Genomic DNA, 23,150 nt, shown 5'->3' with positions numbered 1-23,150 from the left:
AGTCCCACATGCCAATGCTAATTAGAGGTTAGTCGAGGTATTCATTCGATGCACCATGCAAATTTGAAATCTTGTTATGCTGACCAATGTATGAAATTAGTCAAATACAGTTAGTCATATTAGTAATTTGCATTGCCATAACTGAGTGTATCATTATTCAGATTTTGCGTAGATTGCGTTTCTTCCGCCGCTATGGACAGCTAATAATGTTCATATACATATATCATTTGGTTTTGAGACTCATATACATCGTGCAGGCTTTGTTAATATAGGGAAATAAATTCACTAACTTTTAATAAACTGGTGTGGTTATTCATGACTGAAAGGTCATGGTGCGCCGAAATACCAACTGTTATTGATTTCTGATGTGTTATTTTGACCTATTAATTGGGTATTGATTGTCGATTATAATAGTTATTGATTATTGATCTGAGTGACCCGACTATTCTAGGATGAGGAGAGCCCGACTCAGCTAAAAGATTCACTGACCTCCAACGTGTCCAGGTACAGGTAATTTATAAGGGCTGGACGCGTTATCACCCACCTAAGACAATCATCAAATAAAACGCACAAATACTGAAATGATGACACAGTGCTAATTGTTTTATTATTGGCAGTAAAAGATGTACATTTATTCTTTTTCATCCATATACCATAATAATGTGTGTTTGGCCCGATTTATTGTCAGATCAAATTTTGACTTGAAAATACAGAATTCGTTCAACAAGCAATGGAGGCCTAATGGAGTTCTAGCAAGGAGAACTGCGTCATTGGCACAACGGAGAGCTTCATACTGGACGTGCACACACACATGGCAAGCCAATGTTGTGGCTAGGCAAGTGTTTCTCCAGGCCATTATATAGAAGGTGAATAAAAAGGTGCCAGGATGCACCCTTGGCGTACTTCTCTATGATTTTAAATGCCTGGTTAGTCTGGTCTCTGCCAGGTCCGTATCTAACACTGGCAGTTACCTCTAAATAGATTTCCCTGAGGAAGCTAACAATATTAGCCTCCACCCCATGTTAGTCATAAGGTTCCAGCGTTTGAACAAATGTCGAGCTAAGATCCTTAAAAACCCTCACATCCTTGGCCACAGAATATTTATTAAGACAACAAAAGAAGGTGGAGTATTGCGGGCTAAATTCAAAAACACGAAATAATACCACAATGCAACACAAATTATCACTGGGAGAACGATTTTAATCGGTTAAAGCAATATTTTTTCATGAATTCAAAGAAGCCTGTCTTTGCCAAACAATTCAAAATAAAATACAACCATATTTTTCAAACATTAACACTCAGAGAGAGACACATTAACATACGCTTGACAAAACACCATTAAACAACAAAGATTTACAATATATTACAAAAGCGCACACTGGGGAAGCAAATCAGCTCTTTGTCCGTCTGCTCCTTGTAGCTTCCTTAAGTAAGGTGGTTATGAAGTGCACACAGTATTTAATCCACTTAGATGTAGTCACAGTCATCCACATTTAGTTTACTCCTTTGGTTGAATGAATGAGAGGATGACATATCGCATAGGACTATTCTTCCACAAAGGTCGGAACAATTTGGCCATCCCAATTTAAGGTCACCTCAGGACTAAGGAAGACAAAAACACTCGAGCAGGGACAGGGGGATGCTAGGAGTGATTGTCGTAGGATAAGCAGGAGTAAAAAGTTGTGGGCGTCAATGTATGAGAGGCTTGCACTGCCATTGCATTACTTTGACATGCAGCAGCGACGAAAACCTTTGAACCATACCTATGAGGCCACGCAAAGCCACTTTGTGTGGGTCTGAATAACCTCATAGATATGGAGTAAGGCAAGGTACTGCAAGTCACTGTGTTGCCTTACTCTGCACCAGAAAAAAATTTCATGGGAGTTGCAGTGGGTATTCCCAATTAACACCCATGGATTTTGACACCTCCCCAGATTTACGTAAGTCTGTAATCCTGGGGATGCACTAAAATTTTACGCCTCCCAATGTGATGCACAATGATGAGAAATATTTGAATTCATGCTGCAGCACATGTAGAAAGAGGAAAAGCCTCTAAGGATTGTTTTTATGCAGGAAGGTGCTCCTTCCTGCACAAGAACTATCCTGTCGACAACACAGACACCCTTTCACCATGCTGCAAGGGTGTCTGTATTGATGCTAGGGTACTGAAATAGCGCAAGCGCAGGGAGAAAAGACAGGAATGCAAAGTATTGCAAAAATACTGGGCATTGTTGCCCTTTCAATGTGGCAGAGGGCAGCCCAGCAAGGTGACCTCCCGCCCTGACCAATGCCAAATACCTGTAAATCTGGGTCTTGATGTTAGTACATTTAGTGCTGTGATCGACTGTGCAAACACAGCATTCATTGCCGGTTCTGTGTGTTAAAACTCTGTAGGTCATATTATGTGAAACACAATTTCATCTATAATAGACATTATGCTTTCACACAGAATGGCCTGAGTTTGCTTTTCTTCCTTAGTCCTGAGGAGGCCTTAAGTCAGATTCATCCAAATAGCAGTAATAATTTTTGTTCCATTGTGGTCCTTGCTGGAGGTTGGCCCTCTATGTAGTGTGCAAAGCTAGGCACACTGTGCAGGGGATCCAGGCAACCACACATCGGGTTACAGAGGTAAAAACTAGACAATCAAATGCCCTAATCTTTGGGAAGCTTGGTCGAGCAGTTAGCCTGATCTTGCAAATCATTTGTTATACACACAGTATCAATAAATGAGGCCACACACTCAAGAGAATAACTCAAGACCAATTTATAAAAATTCTTCAGATTTTGATATACATTTTAACACCAAGATCATCAAAATTGGGTACTTTTTAAGTTATGCATTTGTGAATTTATTAAAAATCGTCTTTTTGTGCATAATAACGCACCATAGAAATCAATGGCAAAATATTTTGAAAATTCACAGTAAATTAGGCAGTGAGTTTACCAGTGTCTCCTTTTGCAGGTATGTTAAGGTCATCGGTGGGTACCCTGGACCAGCTGGAGAAGTTCGGGCAACTGCTGGTTCCGGCGGGAGCAGCTGCAGAAACTCACTAGAGCTGGTGCGAGGAACCACTTTGAAAAAGTGCTGCACTGGTGGACTTAGAGGTAAATCCGGTGGGTCCTCTTGAAGTGTTGAGGTCATAAGGGGTAAGGGACCCATAGGTCACAGCTGGATCTTCGGTACATGATACAGGGCAGCCGGGTGCAAAATGATTCAGTGAGCCAAGAGCTGTGAGCAAAGGTGCCCTTGGAAGCAGGAGGAAGGTACCTTGCAGGTCAGCAAGGACACTCTTGTGGGAGATCTGGGTGGTCCCTTTATTATGGCTTCCTCATGGTCCTTTTTTGGTCCAGAATAGACTGTCTTTCTCGGTCTCCAATGGGAGGTGACCAGTTCCTGGGGCTATTGCACAGTCTGCCCGCTGGAGGTCACAGTGTCACCAAACTTGGCAAACTGGTAGGGTTTGGCACGGTCCGAAGAGTGAAGTTTAGTCTGGCTGTAGTGTCCAGTTCCTTGGTCAGTAGCTGCTTGGTGAAGTGGCCTCTACTGGGTCTTTGGTTCCTTGGTGTTGCAGAGTGATGTCTTCACTCTGTAGGAAGATCTTTGGTGATTTTTGAAGAGTTGAGGGGTTTGTAGAGTCCATTAAAGAATTCCCTCAGCAACAATTGTCACGTCCTAGGTGCAGCAAGCAGGGTTTGGTGCCTTTTCTTGGTGGTAGGGCTTCAGTTCTCGAGCCTTGGGTCTTCTTTGTCGATAGTCTTCTTTTGTCCATGGAATCTGAGCACTTGTCTAGGGATGCCCACTAACTACTGAATTTAGCGGGTGTTTGAAGGGGGAACATAGTAGTGGCCAATGGACCACTTACTTTAGGGTGGACACACCCACTAAGTGACCATTTCCTGTGGGCAAAGGTCACTTCCCCACACCTGACTGGCTATTTTCCTTCCATTCAAGAAGGAGGAAAATGAAATGGAGAGGTCACCTTGCACATAACATGTGAGGGGTGGTGCAAGCCAGGACTGACCACACCTCCTACCCTTTGTTTGTTTTCCTGCCATTGCTCCCACCAAAAGTTGGGGGTTTGCAACTGGGGCAGCCATCTGCTGCTAGCAGCAGGCTTGGAGGTTGAGTTTCAAGGACAGTAGGCCCTTTGAGGCTCACCAGCAGGGCAGTGCACATTCCTGAGGGACGGGGTGTTCACACCTCCACCCAGGAAGGGCTTTGTTGTGAATCCCAGAGAGAAGGATCTCTCACCTCAGGGATTCAGGCCCTTATCTGGTGTGGCAGGCAGGTTGTGACCGGCCAGCAACCATGCCAGGGTAGATAGCTTTTGCAGGAGGCACCTCTTAGGTAACCTGTGGGTACATTTTGCAATAAAACCAGTACTAGTACCAGGTTGGATTTATCATTCACAGTTGTATGATGCTAAACAACTCAGGATTCAGAGTGGCCATCATGCAGATGTGAAACTCGTAATCATCTGTGTCAACTCACTATGTCCCAGGTTTGGCCAGGGCACAATGGGGGCATATTGCCCATGCAGCTATGCCCTCACATACAGTGTAGAGCACCTTGTCTTTGGACTGGAAGGCCTGCCAAAGGGGTGTCTTACCTATACATCATGCAGTGTGTAGTAGACAGGGCACACAGGCATGTCGAGTGTGTCTTTTGGCTTTGCACCAGGACACTCAGCCTGCAATGGCATGCTGGGTGTATCTGGTTCATGGTGGTTGAGGGTCGCACAATCAGTGCTGCTGCCCTCAGGGGCCTACCCTTAGTACCCTATGCAGCTAAAGGTTTCTCCCATTGTGCCAATGCATCACAACAGTTTTGGGGAAAGAGATCTGGCCCAGGGAACCTGGTTGGCCGGGGTTCCGGGCACTAACAACTGTGAGGCTACATCATTTACCAGGCATAAAGTGGAGGCTAACCATGTCAAAAGATGCTTTTTGTTATACTACCCCCCAAATGAAAGAGGATGAGACCATCCTTTCCCTAGTGAGTCTTCATCCTCTAAGTGGAAGAACCTGGAAAGGCCTTAGCAAAGACAGGAGTCATGCCCCCTTGCCCAGTGGCCATGCCCAGGGGACTTCTGTCCCCTGGGCATGGTCCTTGGGCACAGTGGCATGTAGGGGGGCCCAAATTAGACCCCCCATGCCACTTTAAAAATGTTGTAAAAAATACTTACCTCACCTTACCTGTACTTACCTGGGATGGGTCCCCCCATCCATGGGTGTCCTCCAGGGGTGGGAGAGGGTGGCAGGGGGTGTCCCTGGGGACAGGGAAGGGCCCCTCTGGACTCCTTCCATGGTCAGAAACTATGGAAGTGAGCCCACAGGTCCCTTAACGCCTGCCCTCACCCAGGCACTAAAAAACAGCGCACATCCGGCTGTGCGCTGTTTTTTAAGGCCCGCCCCTCCTGTGTTTCAAAATGATGCTGGAGTATAAATAAGCCGCACAGGCCTTAAAGTCATTTTTTGGGCGGGAACGCCTACCTTGCATGTCATTAGCGCAAGGCAGTTTCCCGCATCCAAATAATGACGCACACGGAGGAATTATGACGTCTGCGGGCTCGGGCATCAAAGTTTAAATATGGGGCCATTTTTTACGCACATTTGGCGCAAACAGAGTATAAATATGCCCCTTGGTTCACCAACCTCTGGAAGGTGGCAGGTGCATTCTTTAGTCCAAAGGGCATAACAGTGAACTGATAGTGCCCATCCGCAGTAGAAAATGCTGACCTCTCTTTTGCTCTTTGGGTCAGGCCACTCTGCCAGTACCAGATGTTAAATCAAAGGTACTCAGATATTTGCCTGCCCTTAATCTGTCTATGAGCTCATCAGCTCTTGGACTGGGTGTGCATCAGTTTTTCTAACACAAGTGAGGCCCCTGTAGTCCACACAAAACCTAATTCCTTTTTTCTGTCCTTTAGAGTAAGATTTGGGGTCTAATACTGCTAGGCTAGCCCAGGGACTCTCCAAGGGTTCAATGACACACAAATCGAGCATCTTTTCAACTTCTGCTTGGATGATCTCCCTGACATGGTCTGACTGTTCGTAAATTTTGTTTTTGACAGGCAAGCTGTCACCAGTGTCCTCATTATGGGTGCACCAGTTTGTCTTTCCAGGGGTCATGGACAATAACTCAGCATACTAGTTGAGGTCTTGCCTGCCATCAACCTTCTGGTGTTCTGTGAGGGTATCTGATAAGCGCACTACACACACAGAACCATCTTGTGAGTTGCTGGAGAGGAGATCAGGGAGAGGATCTCTCTCATCCTCCTGTCCCTCATCTGTAGCCATGAGCATGGTCACATCATCTCTGTCATAAAAGAGTTTTAGGTGGTTGACATGGATAATTCTTTTTGGGTTTTTGCAACTGCCTAGGTCAACTAAATAAGTGATCTCCCCCTTCTTTTCAAGTATGGGTTAGGGCCCATACTATTTGTTCTGGAGGGCCCTTGGAGCAATAGGCTTCAACGCTCAAACTTTCTGCCCTAGGCTAAACTCAACAATAGCAGTTTTGGGGCATACAAAAGCTTTTGCAGCTCCTGGCTGGCCTGCGGATTTTGGCTGGCTTTCTCCATGTACTCTGCCATCTTTGAACAGAGGCCTAGTACATAGTCCAAAATGTATTGCTTGGGCTCTTTGAGAGGTTTCTCCCAGCCTTCCCTAACAAGACTCAGTGGTCCCCTAGCAGGATGTCTGAACAAAAGTTCAGATGGCGAGAATCCTACTTCCTTTTGTGTAACTTCCCTGTAGGCAAAAATCATACATGGAAGTATGAGATCCCATCTCCTCCTGAGCTTTTCAGGGAGTCCTCCAATCATGTCTTTTAGGGTCTGGTTAAATCTCTCAACCAACCCACTTGTCTGAGGATGGTATGGGGTAGTGAACCTATAAGTCACACCACATTCCATCCACATGTGTTTTACGTATGCAGACATGAAGTTCTCTGTCTGATACTACTGCCTTAGGGAACCCTACCCAGGAAGGCTTTTGCAACTGCAGAAGCAGTATTAGTCCTAAGGGTTATAGCCTTAGGATATCTAGTGGCATGATCTACTACCACTATTATATATCTGTGTCCTGCTGCTGTGTAGGTATAAAGGGGAGCAACCATGTCTACCCCTACCCTCTCAAAGAAGGGAACCCCAACCAGAGGTCGTGGCATTAAGGGGGCCTCCAAGTGTCTTCCTGCCTTGCCACTGGCTTGGCAGGTAGTGCAGGACTGACAAAAGCCCTTTAATTTTTGTGACATTCCTGGCCAGTAGAAGTGGCTAACAAACCTACTCCAAGTGTTAATTTGGCCCAAATGCCCAGCTAGGGGAATATCATGGGCTACAGTGAGGAGAAATTCTCTGAACTGCTGGGGCACTACCACCCTCCTGGTTGCACCATGCTTGAGGTCTCTGGCCTCAGTAGACAGGGTGCCCTCCTGCCTCAGGCCTTCAAAAGTGGGGCAGGATGTATGGCCCTGGCACAGATCTTCCCCGGAGGGTCCCACTGGACCCAAGAGCTCTAGGTGGTAAGGCTCCAGCTCTGCAAGCTCAGTTTCCTCCAGAAAGGGTGAGTCCTTTTCCTGGGAAGAAGACTTCTGATCTGGGATCTGTTGTGAAGCTGGTTTCCCAGGCGTCTTGCCCTTTCTCTTGGGAGGCTGTCCACTATTTCAGGATCAAACTCCCCTTTTTCTCTCTGAAGGTTGCTTTGTGCCCTAGTCTTGACACATGCCCGTGCTTGGTTCCCAAGCATTGCTGCATGGGTCTTCAGTTCTACTTCAGGAGATAATGTACCATACAGCAATCTACTGGAATGGTTGAGGACATAATCACTTCTTTCTGCCCTACTTCTCCACCCCAATCAAAGGTTGACATAGCCATGGGATAGAACTTTGTCTCATTGTCACCATTGGTGACAGGATAAGTCTTCCCTACCAGGAACTGATTTGAGTGGACCAGGTGCTGGGTTCCCATGGTAACACAAGCCCATGTGTCCGTCAGTGCTTCCATTTTCTCCCCATTAATCAAAGGGTGCTGCCTTAAGTTTTGCATGTTACTTTGCCAGGCAGCACAGGATAACTGTACCCCACACTCAGTGACTAATGTTGCCTCTGTGGGATCACTGACACGGTCAGGCCATACCTCTAATCCCATCTGGAGATTAGCATCTTAATTTACTGCAGGTTGACTAGAGGCATTCTTTTTGTTCTTACAGCTAGGATCTCCAGTTAGATGCGGTCTGTTTTTGCAATCATGCACCAAGCCTTTTTGGGATCAAAGTTCTTACCTTTTTTACCTACCACTGTAGGAGTCTCTAGATCCACCCTCTTGTGCAGGTTTTCGGGGGTCTTGAGAAGACTATTTGTTACTTTTATTTTGGCTTACATATTTCCCTTGGGGGGGCTTTATGGCCTTTTCTTTTGGTTTCCCCCACCAGATAGTCACTGAGGGTGAGGGCACGGAGCTGCTGGGTGCAGAGCGAATTTGTGAGCCAAGGGCTGTGCCATAGTTGCCCTTGGAGCAGGAGGTAGGTACCTTGGAGGGTCACTTGAAGGTCAGCAGGGGCACTCTTGTGGGATGTCCAGGTGGTTTCTGAAGTCCCTTGACTATGGCTTCCTCCAGGCCCTTTTTTGGTCCGGAATGGACTGTCCTTCTGGGTGTCTGACGTGAGGTGATCAGTACCTGGGGCTATTGCATGGTCTCGCTTCTAGAGTTCACAGTGCCACCAAACTTGGCACCCTGGTAGGGTCTGATGAGTGTAGTTTGGTCCAACTGTGGTGTACGGTTCCTTGGTAAGCAGCCGGTCAGTGAAGTGGCCTTCACTGGGTCTTCGGTTCCTTGGAGTTCCAGAGTGATGCCTTCACTCTGGAGGGAGATCTTTGGTGATTTCTGAAGAGTTGGGGTCCTCTGAGGGTTTGTAGAGTCTGTCATTGTTGAGTACTGGGTGCAGTAGGCAGGGGTTGGCACCTTTTCTTGGTGCAGCGGGACTTCAGTTCTCAAGCCTTGGGTCTTCTTTGTGGCTAGTCTTCTTTTGTCCATAGAATCTAATTTCTTGGTGCAGGGATGCCCACTAAATACTGTATTTAGAGGGTGTTTTGGCGTGAACCTAGTAGTGGCCAGTACCTTAGGGTGGCTACAAGTCTGGTTGCTGTTAAGGCACCGCTGGGCCATTCTTGGACTTGCGGGCCTCCTCTTCCTAGGTGTCTGACCCTGCCTGGCCTCTCCATTGATCAGCAGCTCGGTCCTGCCCGCTTCCTCCCATTGTTTCCCCCCTTCCAGCCCCTTGCTTATGTGCCCCACCCACCCCAGAACCCCATTAATGGCAGTCAAAGCACAACCCCATTAAGCAAGTCCCGACTAGCTCCCCTCTGCACTCCTTTTGGCTCTGCCTATGGCCGCATGTTTTGCCACCCAGCTGCTGCCTGATCTTGACCGCTGGTGGCTGCTAAGACCTTGCTGGGCCTTGCCTGGCCTTGAAGGGTTTCTTTTCCTGGGTCCCGGACCCTGCCTGGCCTCTCCTCTGAGCGTGAGCTCAGCCCTGCTCTGCTCCCTCACCATTGTTTTCCCATCCCCCCCCTTCCTCCTCCTTCCTTGGATACAAAATGATCCACCATGACCGCCCTGACAGACAAGGCGGAGGCATCGCTATCATCCACAAGGACTCCCTCAACTGCACTGCCTCAGACCACCAATCATGGAACACCTGAATTTCCACAGAACCTCGCCACAGTTTCTGCCACTCCATCCTGGACTTCACCACACCCCTGGCAATCATCTCCAACCACTACATCTTCCTGGGAGACCTGAACTTCCACCTAGAAGATCATAATGACACCAACTCCACTATGCTTCTGTAAAACATGAGCATCATTGGTCTCTCACAACTGGCCACCAACCCCACACACAGCACAGGACCCACACTTGACCCCATTTTTCCTCCAACAACAGAGTCAATTCTCCCACACTACCGAACTGTCCTGGACAGACCACTGTATCAGCCACTTTGTAATAGACGGCCAACCAGAAGCCTAGGCAGCACCACCCACCCACCTGTAACTGGAGGAAGGTCACGGAACCCAACTGGATCAAGAAGCTACCCCTGCCCCCTCAGATACCCTCGAAAACAGCGTACACAGCTTTGCCAACTGATCTCCTCAGTCACCGGCAGCCTTACCCCTCTGAAAAGCACCACCATCAGCAAACTCACCAAGCATGCCAGTTGGTTCACCCTAGAGCTTCTGAGCCTTATATGCCACTGCAGGATACTCAAGAGACACTGGCACGCTGACAAGACCCTTGCCAACCTCAATGCCTCCACATAAGATCCACCCTCAACAGCTACCACCATCATCTTAGAGAGACCAAGAAAAAAGCCCTCACCTCCCACATAGAGGTGAGTGCCAACCACACCAAGCAACTGTTCAGTATTGTCCGAGAATTCTTCTGCCCATCTGCCACAGAGAATACAATCCATCCCTCCCAAGTCCTCTGTGACACTCTAGCAGACTACTTTCATCACAAGATCTCAGACATTTACAGCAACTTTGACCCCCAACTCACCAACCTCAACCACCTGTGCACCTAAACCAGCACCACCTACCCCCAGCAGATCGCTGACTGGAAGCTGCTCTCTATCAAAGACACCATCTTTGTCATGAGCTCCATCCACTCTGGATCCCCCAGGGACCCCTGCCCACACCATATCCACAACCTAGGAAAAGAAGTAATTGCAAGCTCCCTCACAGACATACTCAACACCTCTATCACCACATCTACCATCCTGATGCTTGGAAGCATGCCATAGTCAAGGCCCTCCTAAAGAAACCTTCAGTAAACCCCAACAAACCCAAAAACTACTGCCCCATATCACTTCTCCCCTTCCCCACCAAAGTCTTGGAGAGAGCCATCAACTGCCAGCTCACTGACAACCTCGAAGGAAATAATCTGCTGGACCCCTCCCAATCCAGCTTCTGACCGAATCACAGCACAGAGACTTCCCGGATCGCAGCAACAGATGACATCAGATGCCTCCTCAACCCAGGAGGAATAGCTGCACTGATCCTTCTTTACTTATTGGCTCCCTTCGACACCCTCTCTCACCACACTCTTGTTACCAGACTCCACCACATTGGCATACAAAGGTAACTCACTTAACTGGATCACTACCTTCCTCTCCGACTGAACTCAACGAACCTACCTTCCACCCTTCGCTTCTGCACCCAAGGACATCACCTGTGGCTCACCCCAGGGCTCTTCCCTCAGCCCCACCCTCCTCAACACCTACATGATCCCACTAGCAGACATCGCTCGCACCCATGGACACAACATCATCTCCTACACCGACGACACTCAGCTTGTCCTGTCCCTCACAGAAAATGCCGTCTCCACCAAGGCCAACTTCCAAAGCACGATGACCGACATCACCACCTGGATGAGGACCAACTGCCTTAAGATCAACTCAGAGAAAACAGAGGTCCTCATCTTTGGGAACAAACCATCCCCCAGGAACGACATCTGGTGGCCCTCAGCACTCATCCCCTCACTCACCCTGACAAGCCACGCACGCAACCTCAGAATCAACCTGGACACACAACTAACCATGAGGCAACAGATCAACTCCATATCCCCTTCATGTTTCCACACTCTCTGCATGAGCCAAGATCTTTTGATGGATCCCAATCTCTACCAGGAAGACAGTCACCCAGACCCTAATTTCCATATGTACCGACTAAGGCAACGCACTCTACACCGGAACCACCAAACAACTCCTGAACTGACTCCAGACCATCCAGAACTCAGCAGCAAGACTTGTCCTTGGCCTCCCCAGAAGAACCAGCATCAGCCCTCACATCAAGGACCGCCACTGGGTCCCCGTCCAGGAAAGCTGCCTCTTCAAGCTCCTCACACACACCTACAAAGCCCTCCACAAACCTTGGCCTGGCCTACGTCCTCCGCATCCGCCATGACTGCTGCGGTAGATGCACCTTCTCCTACCTCACCGCCAGATCCTGGAACAACATCTCCCTCCACTTGCACACCTCCCCATCCCTGAAGGTTTGAGGAAGCATCTCAAGACCTGGCTCTTTGACTGCAAACACCCTCTAACCAAGGCTCACAGACCCCACCAGTGCCTGGAAACTCCCTAGGGTGACAAGCCGCACTCTACAAGACCTACTGATTAATTGATTGACAATTTAAAATCACAAATTATGGTGAAGTTGAATTTTGAATTTCAGTTCTGAAAATGTCACTTTTAGAAAGTTGTCATGGTCTTACTTTTGTCATTTGGTGCCGACTGCCTGTCATTGATCACTAGTCTGGCTTGGGTGACAGCTGGGCTTTTTGTATTACCCCTAGCCAGCCACACACAATGACAATTTAGTTGTGACTTGATGGGCCACCCTGAGGAGATTGCAGGGAGGAACAGGGCATAGCCTCACTTGCACCTGAATAGGCTGTGTCCTCTTCCCCACTCAAAGCATTGCATAACCACCTGCAGTCAAGTTGGAGGCAGGACTGATGTGCACTTCAAAGGCCTGTCTTTGAAGTCTCCTCCACTTCAAAGGCCCAACTGGGTATAAGTACAGGACATCTGACAGCACCATTTCAGTATACGTCTGGACCTGTAAATACTCAGGCAGGAAGAAGGACTGTTGTGCTCCTAAAGGACTGCCACTCTGCTGCACTGCTGCTTTGCTGCACTCCTGCCTTGCTGTGCTGCCCTGCTGCCTATTGTTGCCCCGCCTGGGTGAAAAGTACTGAACCCGCATCACTTGAACCCAGAGTGACTCCAAAGCCTAGCTGGCTCTCCTCCTGATTTGAAGTCTCAGGGACTTAAAAGACTTCTATCTACCCTGCTTCTGCACCTTGGCTCTTCCCTCTGTGAGTCCTGCCCTGCCAAGTAGTGCCACCCCAGTCCTTCACCCTTGGAAGTGGGCCTAAGGTGTTTGCTCCAGCTGAACCGATGCACCCTGTGCCAAACTAACGCATTGCCTTGACTGAGCAGCGCATCGTCAATTAGAATCAACGCACTGCAGCTGATGCAAAGATTGGACCACATGCATTACCTTTCGGAAACCACCGCTGCCCAACACTTTTTCCCAACACGAGGTCCTTGAATCTCAGTCGATGGCAGTTTCAATGATGACACTTAAATTCTGCATTGCAGCTCCACCGCTCATTAGAGTTGACTCATCACCTTGACTGTGGAAGTTGGACTGAACCTTTGACTCTGTCCTGGTCCGGTGTGACCAAATCACCACTTTTAGGGCCAGATATATCAAAAGCCCGGTTTGCATTTCTTAAAAAGTGAATTTTGAGAAATCGCTATTTGAGAAATGCAAAATGCGGTGCAAGAAAATAGCGAATCCCTAATAGCGATTTCTTAAATTTCGCAATTGCTATTAGGGAATCGCTAAGAGGGAATGGGACTCCATTTATCCCTATGTGAATGGTTTTGCATTTCTCAATTTGCGAATTCCTATTAGGAATTCACAAATTAGGTAATTCAAATCCAAGGTTGCTGGGGGCTAAGGTCCCCTTTGATGCACCCCCCCCCCCCAAAGAATTGTGCACATGTAAAGCGCACACATGCCCTTTTCCATTTCAATTCAATTTCCTTTTCCAATCCATTTTTAAAAATTGCACATGGTTACCACCAAATCTGAATTTGTGGTAATTGCATTTCACAATTTGTGAATTCCTATTAGGAATTCGCAAATTAGGTAATGCAAATCCAAGGGTGCTGGGGTCTATGGCCCCCTTTGGTGCACCCCCCCAAAACAAAACTATGCACATGTAATCTTCACTGTGAATGTTTTTTTTTCTGAACCACCTGTGCCTACTAAACCTGAGTGCTGCAAAGCTCTGCCCATGTTTCAACTATTAGCTGCCAAGCAACTTCAGCAGCAAATCCCTCTATTTTGCATTTATCACCAGAAGCCACCCCTCATACTGAAGTACTCAAGGGGGTTACTCCTCCTATGCTGGGGCAAATTGAGAACTTTAATCAACATGTTAATAAGGTGGTTCACTGGTGTAATGGAATGCTGGGTGCATTTAATCAGCAACATGATGTGATAAATATGCAGCAAATTTAATGGTTAGACAACAGGCCTAAACCCGATAACAATTACTGTATTTTGTCTGTAACATCTTCTTCAGGCTTGAAACAATCTAGTGTCAACAGTAGGACTGAGTCTGCTACGCTATTTTTATAGGTCAAAAGTCTATTCATTCATTCCCACAAAAATCTGGTTAGGGAGTTGCCTTTCCCCAGAATATTTTCCATCTGGGTTACTAACAAATGTTCTCCCTAGATTGAAAGAGAAACAAGGGAGTGATTCACAAAGGTAAACTTAGACCAAAAGTCTCAGTTTAGACCAAAAGTCTAAGTTTAGACCTAAAGCCTAACTTTACTCTTAGTAAATTTAGGCTTTTGGACTAAGTTTAGACTACTGGTCTAAGTTTAGACAAAAAGTCTAAACTTGCACCAAAAGTCTAACTTTAATACAAGTAAAGTTATACTTTTGGTCTAAGTTTAGACCAAAAAGTCTAAACTTAAACCAAAAGTCTAAACTTAGGCCAAAAGTCTAACTTAACTTCGAGTAAAGTTAGACTTTAGGTTTACACTTAGACTTTTTATCTGAGTTTACCTTTGTGAATCAGACCTAATGTTCGACGTTAGTGCAGAGGAATAGTCCATCTGAATTCCCTACTCACCATACCACCAGATCCTATCAATAGGGACAACATAGCTACAACTCACAGGTCAACAAGTTCATCCTGCAGACTTGCTACCTGGAATATCGCAGGTTTGGCTGTCAAGCTATCTAACCTAGAATGGCTGACTTTAATTAAAGATTATAATAATATCCTTTGCTGTCAAGAGACCCGGGCTAAGTTTTGTGAATATATAGATGGTTTCACATCTTACTTTACTCCTGCAAGCTCAGGCAGGGCAAAAGGAGGTTTGATCACTTAGGGGGTCATTCTGACCCCGGCGGTCTAAGACCGCCGGGGCCAGGGTCGGCGGGAGCACCGCCGACAGGCCGGCGGTGCCCCGCAGGGCATTCTGACCGCGGCGCTTCGGCCGCGGTCAGAAGAGGCAAACCGGCGGTCTCCCGCCGGTTTACCGCTGCCCTTAGAATCCCCCATGGCGGCGCAGCTTGCTGCGCCGCCATGGGGGATTCTGACACCCCCTACCGCCATCCTGTTCCTGGCGGTTCGCCCGCCAGGAACAGGATGGCGGTAGGGGGTGCCGCGGGGCCCCTGGGGGCCCCGAAAAGTATTTCAGTGTCTGCTAAGCAGACACTGAAATACGCGACGGGTGCAACTGCACCCGTCGCACCCCTGCAACTACGCCGGCTCAATTCTGAGCCGGCGTCCTCGTTGCAGGGGCATTTCCTCTGGCCGGCGGGCGCTCTTTTGGAGAGCGCCCGCCGGCCCAGAGGAAATGTCTGAATGGCCGCCGCGGTCTTTTGACCGCGGTGCGGTCATTCAGCGGCGGGACCCTGGCGGACGGCCTCCGCCGTCCGCCAGGGTCAGAATGAGGCCCTTAGTATCTCTGTCATTTCCACAAAGGGAAGTTTGGTCTAATCTTATCTTATGTCTTCCCATTGTCAATTTACTTTGGTACACTGTTGCTTAAGAAAGATTTTATTAATTAATGTTTATATTAAATATTTTAGTCAAAATAACATTGATGTTATTTGTGGTTTCTGTGGGGAACATGAATCCTTTATTAATAATTACAGTGGCCCTCTATTGTGTGTCTGGAAGATCTTAATATTCATCATTGTCACTGATCAACCACAGTGTTTTGTGGTGTATTAGGCCTTCAGGGTGACGCTCCTACACCTTTCTGCCACAGTCGTTATGGAGCTGCTCTTAATTTGCTTTCATTGCTTTCATTAAAGCTTTTTTTGATTTCCCCTTTGTATCTCTTTTGTATATACCAGTGCTAGGCCCAGCTTTTCGTGGCAGAGGCCACTCTCAAATAATACATTTTATTTTGCTTTCGTTTGACCTTCTGAGCTGGCTAAATGACTATATAGTCTTGGACAATGTTTTAGAGGCCACAGTTGTCTTTCAATCACTTTAGACTGCTCCTCTACTAAGTCGCAGATGCAAAAGAACCTACTGCCATCAGTCTCTACAAAAAAATAAGATGACAACAAAATTGAGTTCTTAAATTGTTTGGATGGCGAAGCTGCTGACATTAATTTCCCCAATATTTAGAATTGGTTTACTTCTCATCATCTCATACAAGGCTATTGTTGGCACAGATTCTCCATGCCAGCTTTCTTATGATTACAGTATTATCAGATTGCGGTACCAGGTATTAATGTTGACATTGAAGTAGGTGCAGATTCTTTTAGGTGAAGTTTCCTGACTTGTCTGCCTTTGCAAAGTTTGAGAAATTCCACAGTGTGCCTTTCACACTGCAAGATAATTTTACCATACAGCAGGCTCATTTTCACTCTACTCAAGTCCAGGAAAGCTGCAAGATCTATGCAGAATATTTCTGTCCCACACGCCTTTTGGAAATGTGTTTAATGCACAATAGCAAATGTTTGTAACCTTTTTCTCTCCAGATTTACTTAAAAGGAGGTAGGATGGCTTAGTGAGTTTATAACTCACAGCTGAAATGAGCATTGATTTACATGTCATTAAATGGTTCCTGGAAAGGCCAGCTTTACCTTTCCAGGAACCATGTGTGTTAAGGACAGTAAATTCAGCACTGTAAGAAATGGGGTTTTGGGTTGAAGTGGGGAAACCCTTCTCAAGCAACAACCACAATCATTGTCAGGGTTAACCACAAACGCCACTAAATTACCCTGTGCTTAACCCTCTGGTAGCTTGGCACAAAAGCAGCCAGGCTTAACTTAGCCACATTCTACTCCAGACTTTTAGAAAACAAGAGGACCATTTGTTTTCATGAGCAACAGGTAAAGAGAAGGGACAACACAGTGCACATGGGTGGAAGTTAAACCCTCAAAATACTATGGTCACTCTCCATTTGTAGGCTCTCAATGCTCACAGCCCATCACAACCTACGCCCTTCTCCCAGTTTTTGCTTGCTGAGTCGGTGTCAGTGTGAGAGATCAGACTCCAGATGTGGAGGGCTAATAAGAGTGTATGACCTAGACTCTTCCTTTACCGATAAACATGTCCATAGCTCACAAATCCTCATGTTTGCAAGATGTTCCTCATTTCCCCCTGGACATTTGCCCCCATATGCAGGAATCAGTCTAGGTCTTTAACATTTTATCTAACGAGCTGCAGCATTACCTCTTGGTACTTTGATGCAACACCCATTGGCATCCCGAGCAGGCTGTCCATTCTCAGCATCATACTGGACCAGCTCAAAGGGAACTGTCAGCTGAAAAAACATGGACATCAAAGAGGATTGTTAAAACTTCAGTTTGAATATTCAACATGTCCTGAAAAACAAACGCAAATAGGAGAGAACAGAGGAGACTTGTTTAAACCTGTGTTGATGTGCTGAGGAACCCTTGCACCTATACTCTAGCTCTGGCTATATTCAAATGCCTATGGCACTACACTAGTGTCAACATTTTTTAACACTAGTGTAGCAAAGCACCAGAATAGCGTCAAATATTTTTACGTTATTTTTCTAACTACCTCCACAGTGCGCCTATGTTTAATACGGTACAACCATGGTGGTGTTAGGTGCCAGTTGGGAGGCGCAGAAAAATTGGCGCATCAGAGCTATTGTGCCACTTTTTCATAAATCTGGGCCTTTGTATGTTGTCATGTCTTGAAGTGAATGGGAAGTAGTATGTCCTGGTCATGATAATTGAAATACATTAGGTGAACACAAAATTCTGCCTAATGTTCAATAATTCAGTACTGCACAGGCATATTCTTCCTTAGAGACAAAGTTGACCTCTGCTTTAAATGATTAGATGTGTGCTTCAAAATTTGACACATTTTTGTATAGCTTAAATATGTGCTAATATATTTCTTCATACAATTAAATACATATGTATGTGCACTGATATGAATGAAACACAAAGGTAGAAAAAAAAAACATTGGGTCTGAAATTACAAACACATCCCAGCAATTCCAAATGATTATAGGCTAACATGACACCCATAAACCCACCCCAACTAAAATCCATTAACCACAGATTTGTTCTTTAAAATGATTCCAAATGTACCCTCTGGAGGCATGACTTAAATGCTGCCTGAGAAAAGCAGACATCCTGATAGGTACAGCTGCACACATCTTCCTATGCCATAGACCACAACACCTGGGCTAGAATTACAGTTCGGGCTCACCTTCTCTTTTTGCACCACGGCCTGCCCTAGATGGGGTACACCAGGCACAGACCGAAACAGTGCTCCCTAATACAATGAATATGGCATTCACAGTGCAGGTGTGAACAGCACATTAATTCAAGGAAAATATGCTGCTGAAGCTGCCAATCCACCTTTCCCTGCAGGCCTCACTTTGAAGGGTGAGCAGGGATTACCTCTCATGTAGGTGCAATGCATTACTGCACCTTCCTGCAGGACGATACCTGGAGGCAGGGGTGGCTCCTCCATTACGGTGGAGGAGCGTTGCACCCCCGCCAGCAGCGGCAGCTATAAAACCTTTAAAAAAACAATAATAAACTGTATTATTAGCATTTTCTTGAAAAGGGGCGGGGCCACCGGGTGACGAGCACTTGAGGGGAATGCACACAGCACTCCCCTCACAGTGCATATGTGTTTTGGCTGGTCAAACAAACCTGGGGAGTAGGCTCTCTCTAGCCCTGCAACACAGTTCCCGGGCTGGAGAGAGCCTGCACAGGCTCCCAGTCTGCCTGGGAGCGTCCTGGCTGGGTGCTCCCAGCCAATCCTAATGCTGCTTTGAGCAGTGTCAGGACTGGCCGCAGGGCAGGCTGGGAGCCTTTGCCTGCAGTCAGCAGAGAAGAAACTGATGGAGTGGTGCCGCATGGCACAGCGAGGGAGGTAAATGTTTTTTTTATTTACATTTTTAATTTCCTCCCTCCCACCAACACTCACTTGCTGCCCCACCCCTTCCGTACCCCGCGAGCTGCTCCTGCCTAGAGGTATCCTCAGTAGGATCACGAGACTGTGAACCTGCTCATGGAGGGTGAGGGCGAATTAGTGTGACTCCTCGGTCTCTGCACTCACAGTGTTTTGCAATGAGTAGTGGGAAAGATGATTTTGAATTATTGAACATTTTTGCCTAACATTACACACTTTCTTGCACTAAACCAAAAATGCTATTCTATGCTGGAAATGTATTTTTCTGTGCTTGGCTTTACTGGGCCAGACCTAGGTCGTTCATCCATTTTTTTTGTATCGTAACAGCCGTGATGCTTTTTGTTTTCTCCTCATAGTGCAGGGAACAAAATGAAACGAAATGCTCTGATTTGACATGTTGTTCTCAAAGAACTTAGGAGGAAACTTTTCGAAACATTCACCGTTCTTCATAGCTTGTGCTACTGCAATCCTATTCATATGAAACTGTTACTATTTTAGGAAGTAACTCGAATTGTACTGACAGCCAAAGAGAATAGGTCAAAAGGGGTGTGGTAATATTCATTTAGGGGATGGTGTTGGGATGGTTTAGATAATGTTGCATTACATTTTGTATTCTGATTTGTCAGTCTGTATAATTGTAGTAAATCTTTATTGTCAATTAATAAAAATCATCACAATGTACACAACCAGTGTTAAAATACGTCAAATGGCAAAAGATAAAATAACTGCAATGTCTTCATTAGGGCGTCCACGAAAAATACAAAAGTGTGGACGATTGTAAAACAAGTATAAAATCAATTAATTACATTTAAGATTTGCTGCATAATGTTCAGGATACTTGTAAAGCGTTTAAGGGTTTTGCTAGCTGGAGACAGTAATCAATTTTATTTTAAGGGCCGGCGCTGACTTTGAGAACAGTCTTTTCACGTGGTTCAGGAACCTCGTGGCCGTGTAAGAGAGCTGAATATTGTGACCCTTTATGAGGACCATCACTTTAGAATAGCAGGATGTAATCTGAAGGGCCCTCAATGCTGGACGTAGCAGTCCAACGGCTGGGCAAACACACAAAAAATGAAGTAAGCTTTCTTGGCCGTGGCCACTCAGATGACATTTAAGATCCGGCCAGGAGTCCGGACTGCTTCCAAGCCGGAAACAGGTCTTTTGATGGTAAAGTTCCCTTTCGAAATAGCGATAGTGAAAGTTGGGTGGTCGCTGAGATATGAGTTGTCAGGTAGAGTTGTAGAATCCAAGAAGTCTATGAGTGCAGAACTGTCCATGCGTGACATTTCTGGGCAAATTCTGCCTTCTTGATGGTCCAAGATTATAGTTTTACTGCCATATTTCTAATCTTTTAAAGCACAAATTTGATTTCCAGGCTTTTTCTAGATTTAAGTTACTTAAGGCCAGTCTGGAGAACCATTAGCCATGAACTTTTGAGGTTAGGCTGCCTCCTCATTTCCGTCCAACACAAAGTGGCAAGTGAAGCTTGTGGGGCTGCTCTGGGCTTCCAGCAAAGTTTGATAATGGCGCCGCACTGTGGCGGGATTTGATGGAACAGACCAAACTTCAGTCTCATCTGTTATTGAGATATATTTTACGGGATCTGGAAGATGCATTTGAACAAGGTCAATTGTACTTAATTTAATGGTGTTGCGTTTCCCTTTAACAATTCGGAATCATACATGAGTGATGGAAGAAACTTTAAGGGCTCTATAAATTTGCTAACCTGTAGCAAATAGCCTTAGAAACGTTATGACCTGTAGCAAATTATACCGAGATGTACTTCTGATCTTTCTTTGAAGTAATTAAATGCAAACCGTAGTTTGTTAGCAAGGGCTTTTCTTTGATTTAAATGCCCCCTGAACCATAACCTGGCATTCGTTACAACAACTAAGTATTTGTATGTTTTAAACAGTTCTAAAGGTTTTCCTGTGCCTTTCCACTTGAAACTGGGATGGCTGCTCCTGGAATTGGCTGAAAAATGTAATACTTTTTTTCTGTTATGATTTAATTCCAGCCAAAGTGGTTCCATTTAAGTGGTTCATCTGGTAGTTAAAGAGGGTTGCATGCCACTTCCGAAAGATAACTATTGAGATTGACCATGTAAATATAAAATAAGCAGGGGGCTAGAATGCCCCCCTGCTTTGGACCAATGTGGGTGCCAATCTTATGGGTGGTTCTGTGACCATTGCCGATTTTAACTTGGACCCAGGTATCTGAGTACAGATTAATCACGGCCTCCAGCTATTTTGATTGTACTCCCCAGTTGGCCATTTCAGTCCATAGATGATCCCTTGGTACCCTGTCTAATGCTGCTTTCAGGTCCACGAAACAGGCGTAGTTTTGAGCTTTTGACTGTGGTCTTTTCAGCAAGGAGACTGACTTCAAAAATGTTGGTCATCGTATTCATGCCTGCCCTAAAACCTGTCTGCATTTTCGGGATGATGTTTGCAGAGGAGACCCAGGCTTCCAAGTCAGCTAAGAAGTTAGAGGCAAAGTTCTTATCTCCAACATCAATTAGATCAATAAATCTGTCATTTGCTGGATCTGTCTGAAAGTTCGATTTGAAAATCAGATGGAGAATGCTGCCTTGCCAAGATGCCCGTATGGAGTTGGAGAGAAAGATATGATTGAACAGTGGAGTAAGGTTTGCAGCCCAGAATTGTTGGCAATGCTTAAATAAGGCATTTAGAATTCTGTTCGGACCTGATGCCCCTTCAGAGCGAAGTTGCTTAAGGGTACACCAGACTTGCAACTCAGTCAGCCATGAGCCAAAAGATTGATTTGGTGGTAGTGCCGCTGTTGGGGCATTATGCACATGGGACCTTGGCCTTTCAGAAGTGTTCCTCATGAATGAGTCAGAGGGGGGCAGGGCGTGTGCTATCCAATCTGCCTCACAATGCCACCATTTATGTAACAATTTACTGTCCCAGAATACTATACTGTTCTTCATTGTGCTTGTGTGATAGAGCTTTAGCCTTACTTTTGTCTGGTGAGATGTTTTAGCTGACCAGAAGGCTTTTCTGTAGACCCACCTCAAGGATGATAGTGTCTTTCTTGTGTCTTGACTAATCTGGGGTTCTGATTTCAAGAGCCTTCTAGTCTCCCTGTTGAGCTCTGTTTTTTTAAAAAGTAATGCAGTGAACCACGCTGTTCTCATCTAGGTGTCATTGGGGCTTGGAGTGCGGTTTGAAGAAAATTTAGAGATGAAGCAGTCTCTCAGGATTGAACCGTTGCAGGCAGATGTGTGGAGCTAGGTTGTGTTGAGGATACATGCATTCTTACATAGTCCATGATTGTCTTCACTGCAGGTCCTACCTATGCTAGACATTTTAAATTATAAATCCTGGGAGAGGTTAGCAGGTAATTCGCAATTATATATAGCTCCACATGCTGAGAAAAGTGATTGTTGTGCCATAGTGGGTGATCATTGAAAACAACTCTGCATCTGCCAAAGTGTAGTCCAGGATTGTTTTGGTTTTGTGTGTTAGCCTGGTGAAAGCTGCCAGATGGTCCTGGAGAGGGCGGCCATTTAATATGAAAAGACCAATGTTCTCCAGGGCCAGAATGCATGATTTACCATATTTGGTCAGCTGTTATATAGGTTGAAATTGCTGCTGGCAGTGTTTGTATCGAGTATATTTGACACTCATGGGATGATGGAAGCCAGCTTTGCATCAAGTTCATATTAAAATCTCCTGACAGTACCAGACATGCTTGTGAGAAGGTACATTGAAGAGATTTTAGTGGCGCAATCAGGGACTCTATTTTTCCAGCTTTGCCCTTGTGTCCAGGGTGGATGTATAAGTTAAGGCTCAAGAGGCTGAAGTTAGTTTGGTTGTTTGAGGAGCTGACAGTTTGGCAATTGAGCCCAGGTTAGACCCCAATCGATGTTTTCTGGTGAGCACTGAGGTGAGTTCCGATGTGTATAGAGAGACCGCCTGTGGCTTTTCCTGCCTGGTTTGGTTTAGTTGCTTCAAGATGGAATTCTTTAAATCCAGTAAGTGGTGTCAAAATTTACGACCAGGTTTACTGCAGAAGCAGGATGTAAACCTTTCAAAGATAAGCTGTAACATCGTTCTCACCCACCTTACTCCTGAGATCATTCATGTTCCAGGAGCACAATTTTAAAGG

General features: G+C 46.1%; 1 protein-coding gene across 1 annotated transcript in view; it reads right to left on the bottom strand.

The window, feature by feature from the left end:
* LOC138299639 (long-chain fatty acid transport protein 2-like) overlaps positions 1–23,150 on the bottom strand; it is a 645,148-nt gene that overhangs the window by 185,173 nt on the left and 436,825 nt on the right. Inside the window, exon 6 of the mRNA XM_069238086.1 lies at positions 17,289–17,379. Within this exon, the coding sequence (XP_069094187.1) occupies positions 17,289–17,379 (91 nt within the window). The remainder of the gene's footprint in view (positions 1–17,288; positions 17,380–23,150) is intronic.

This window comes from Pleurodeles waltl, chromosome 6 (assembly GCF_031143425.1).
Source record: "Pleurodeles waltl isolate 20211129_DDA chromosome 6, aPleWal1.hap1.20221129, whole genome shotgun sequence".
Lineage (NCBI taxonomy): Eukaryota > Metazoa > Chordata > Amphibia > Caudata > Salamandridae > Pleurodeles > Pleurodeles waltl.
This window is presented reverse-complemented; position numbering and strand designations above follow the sequence as displayed.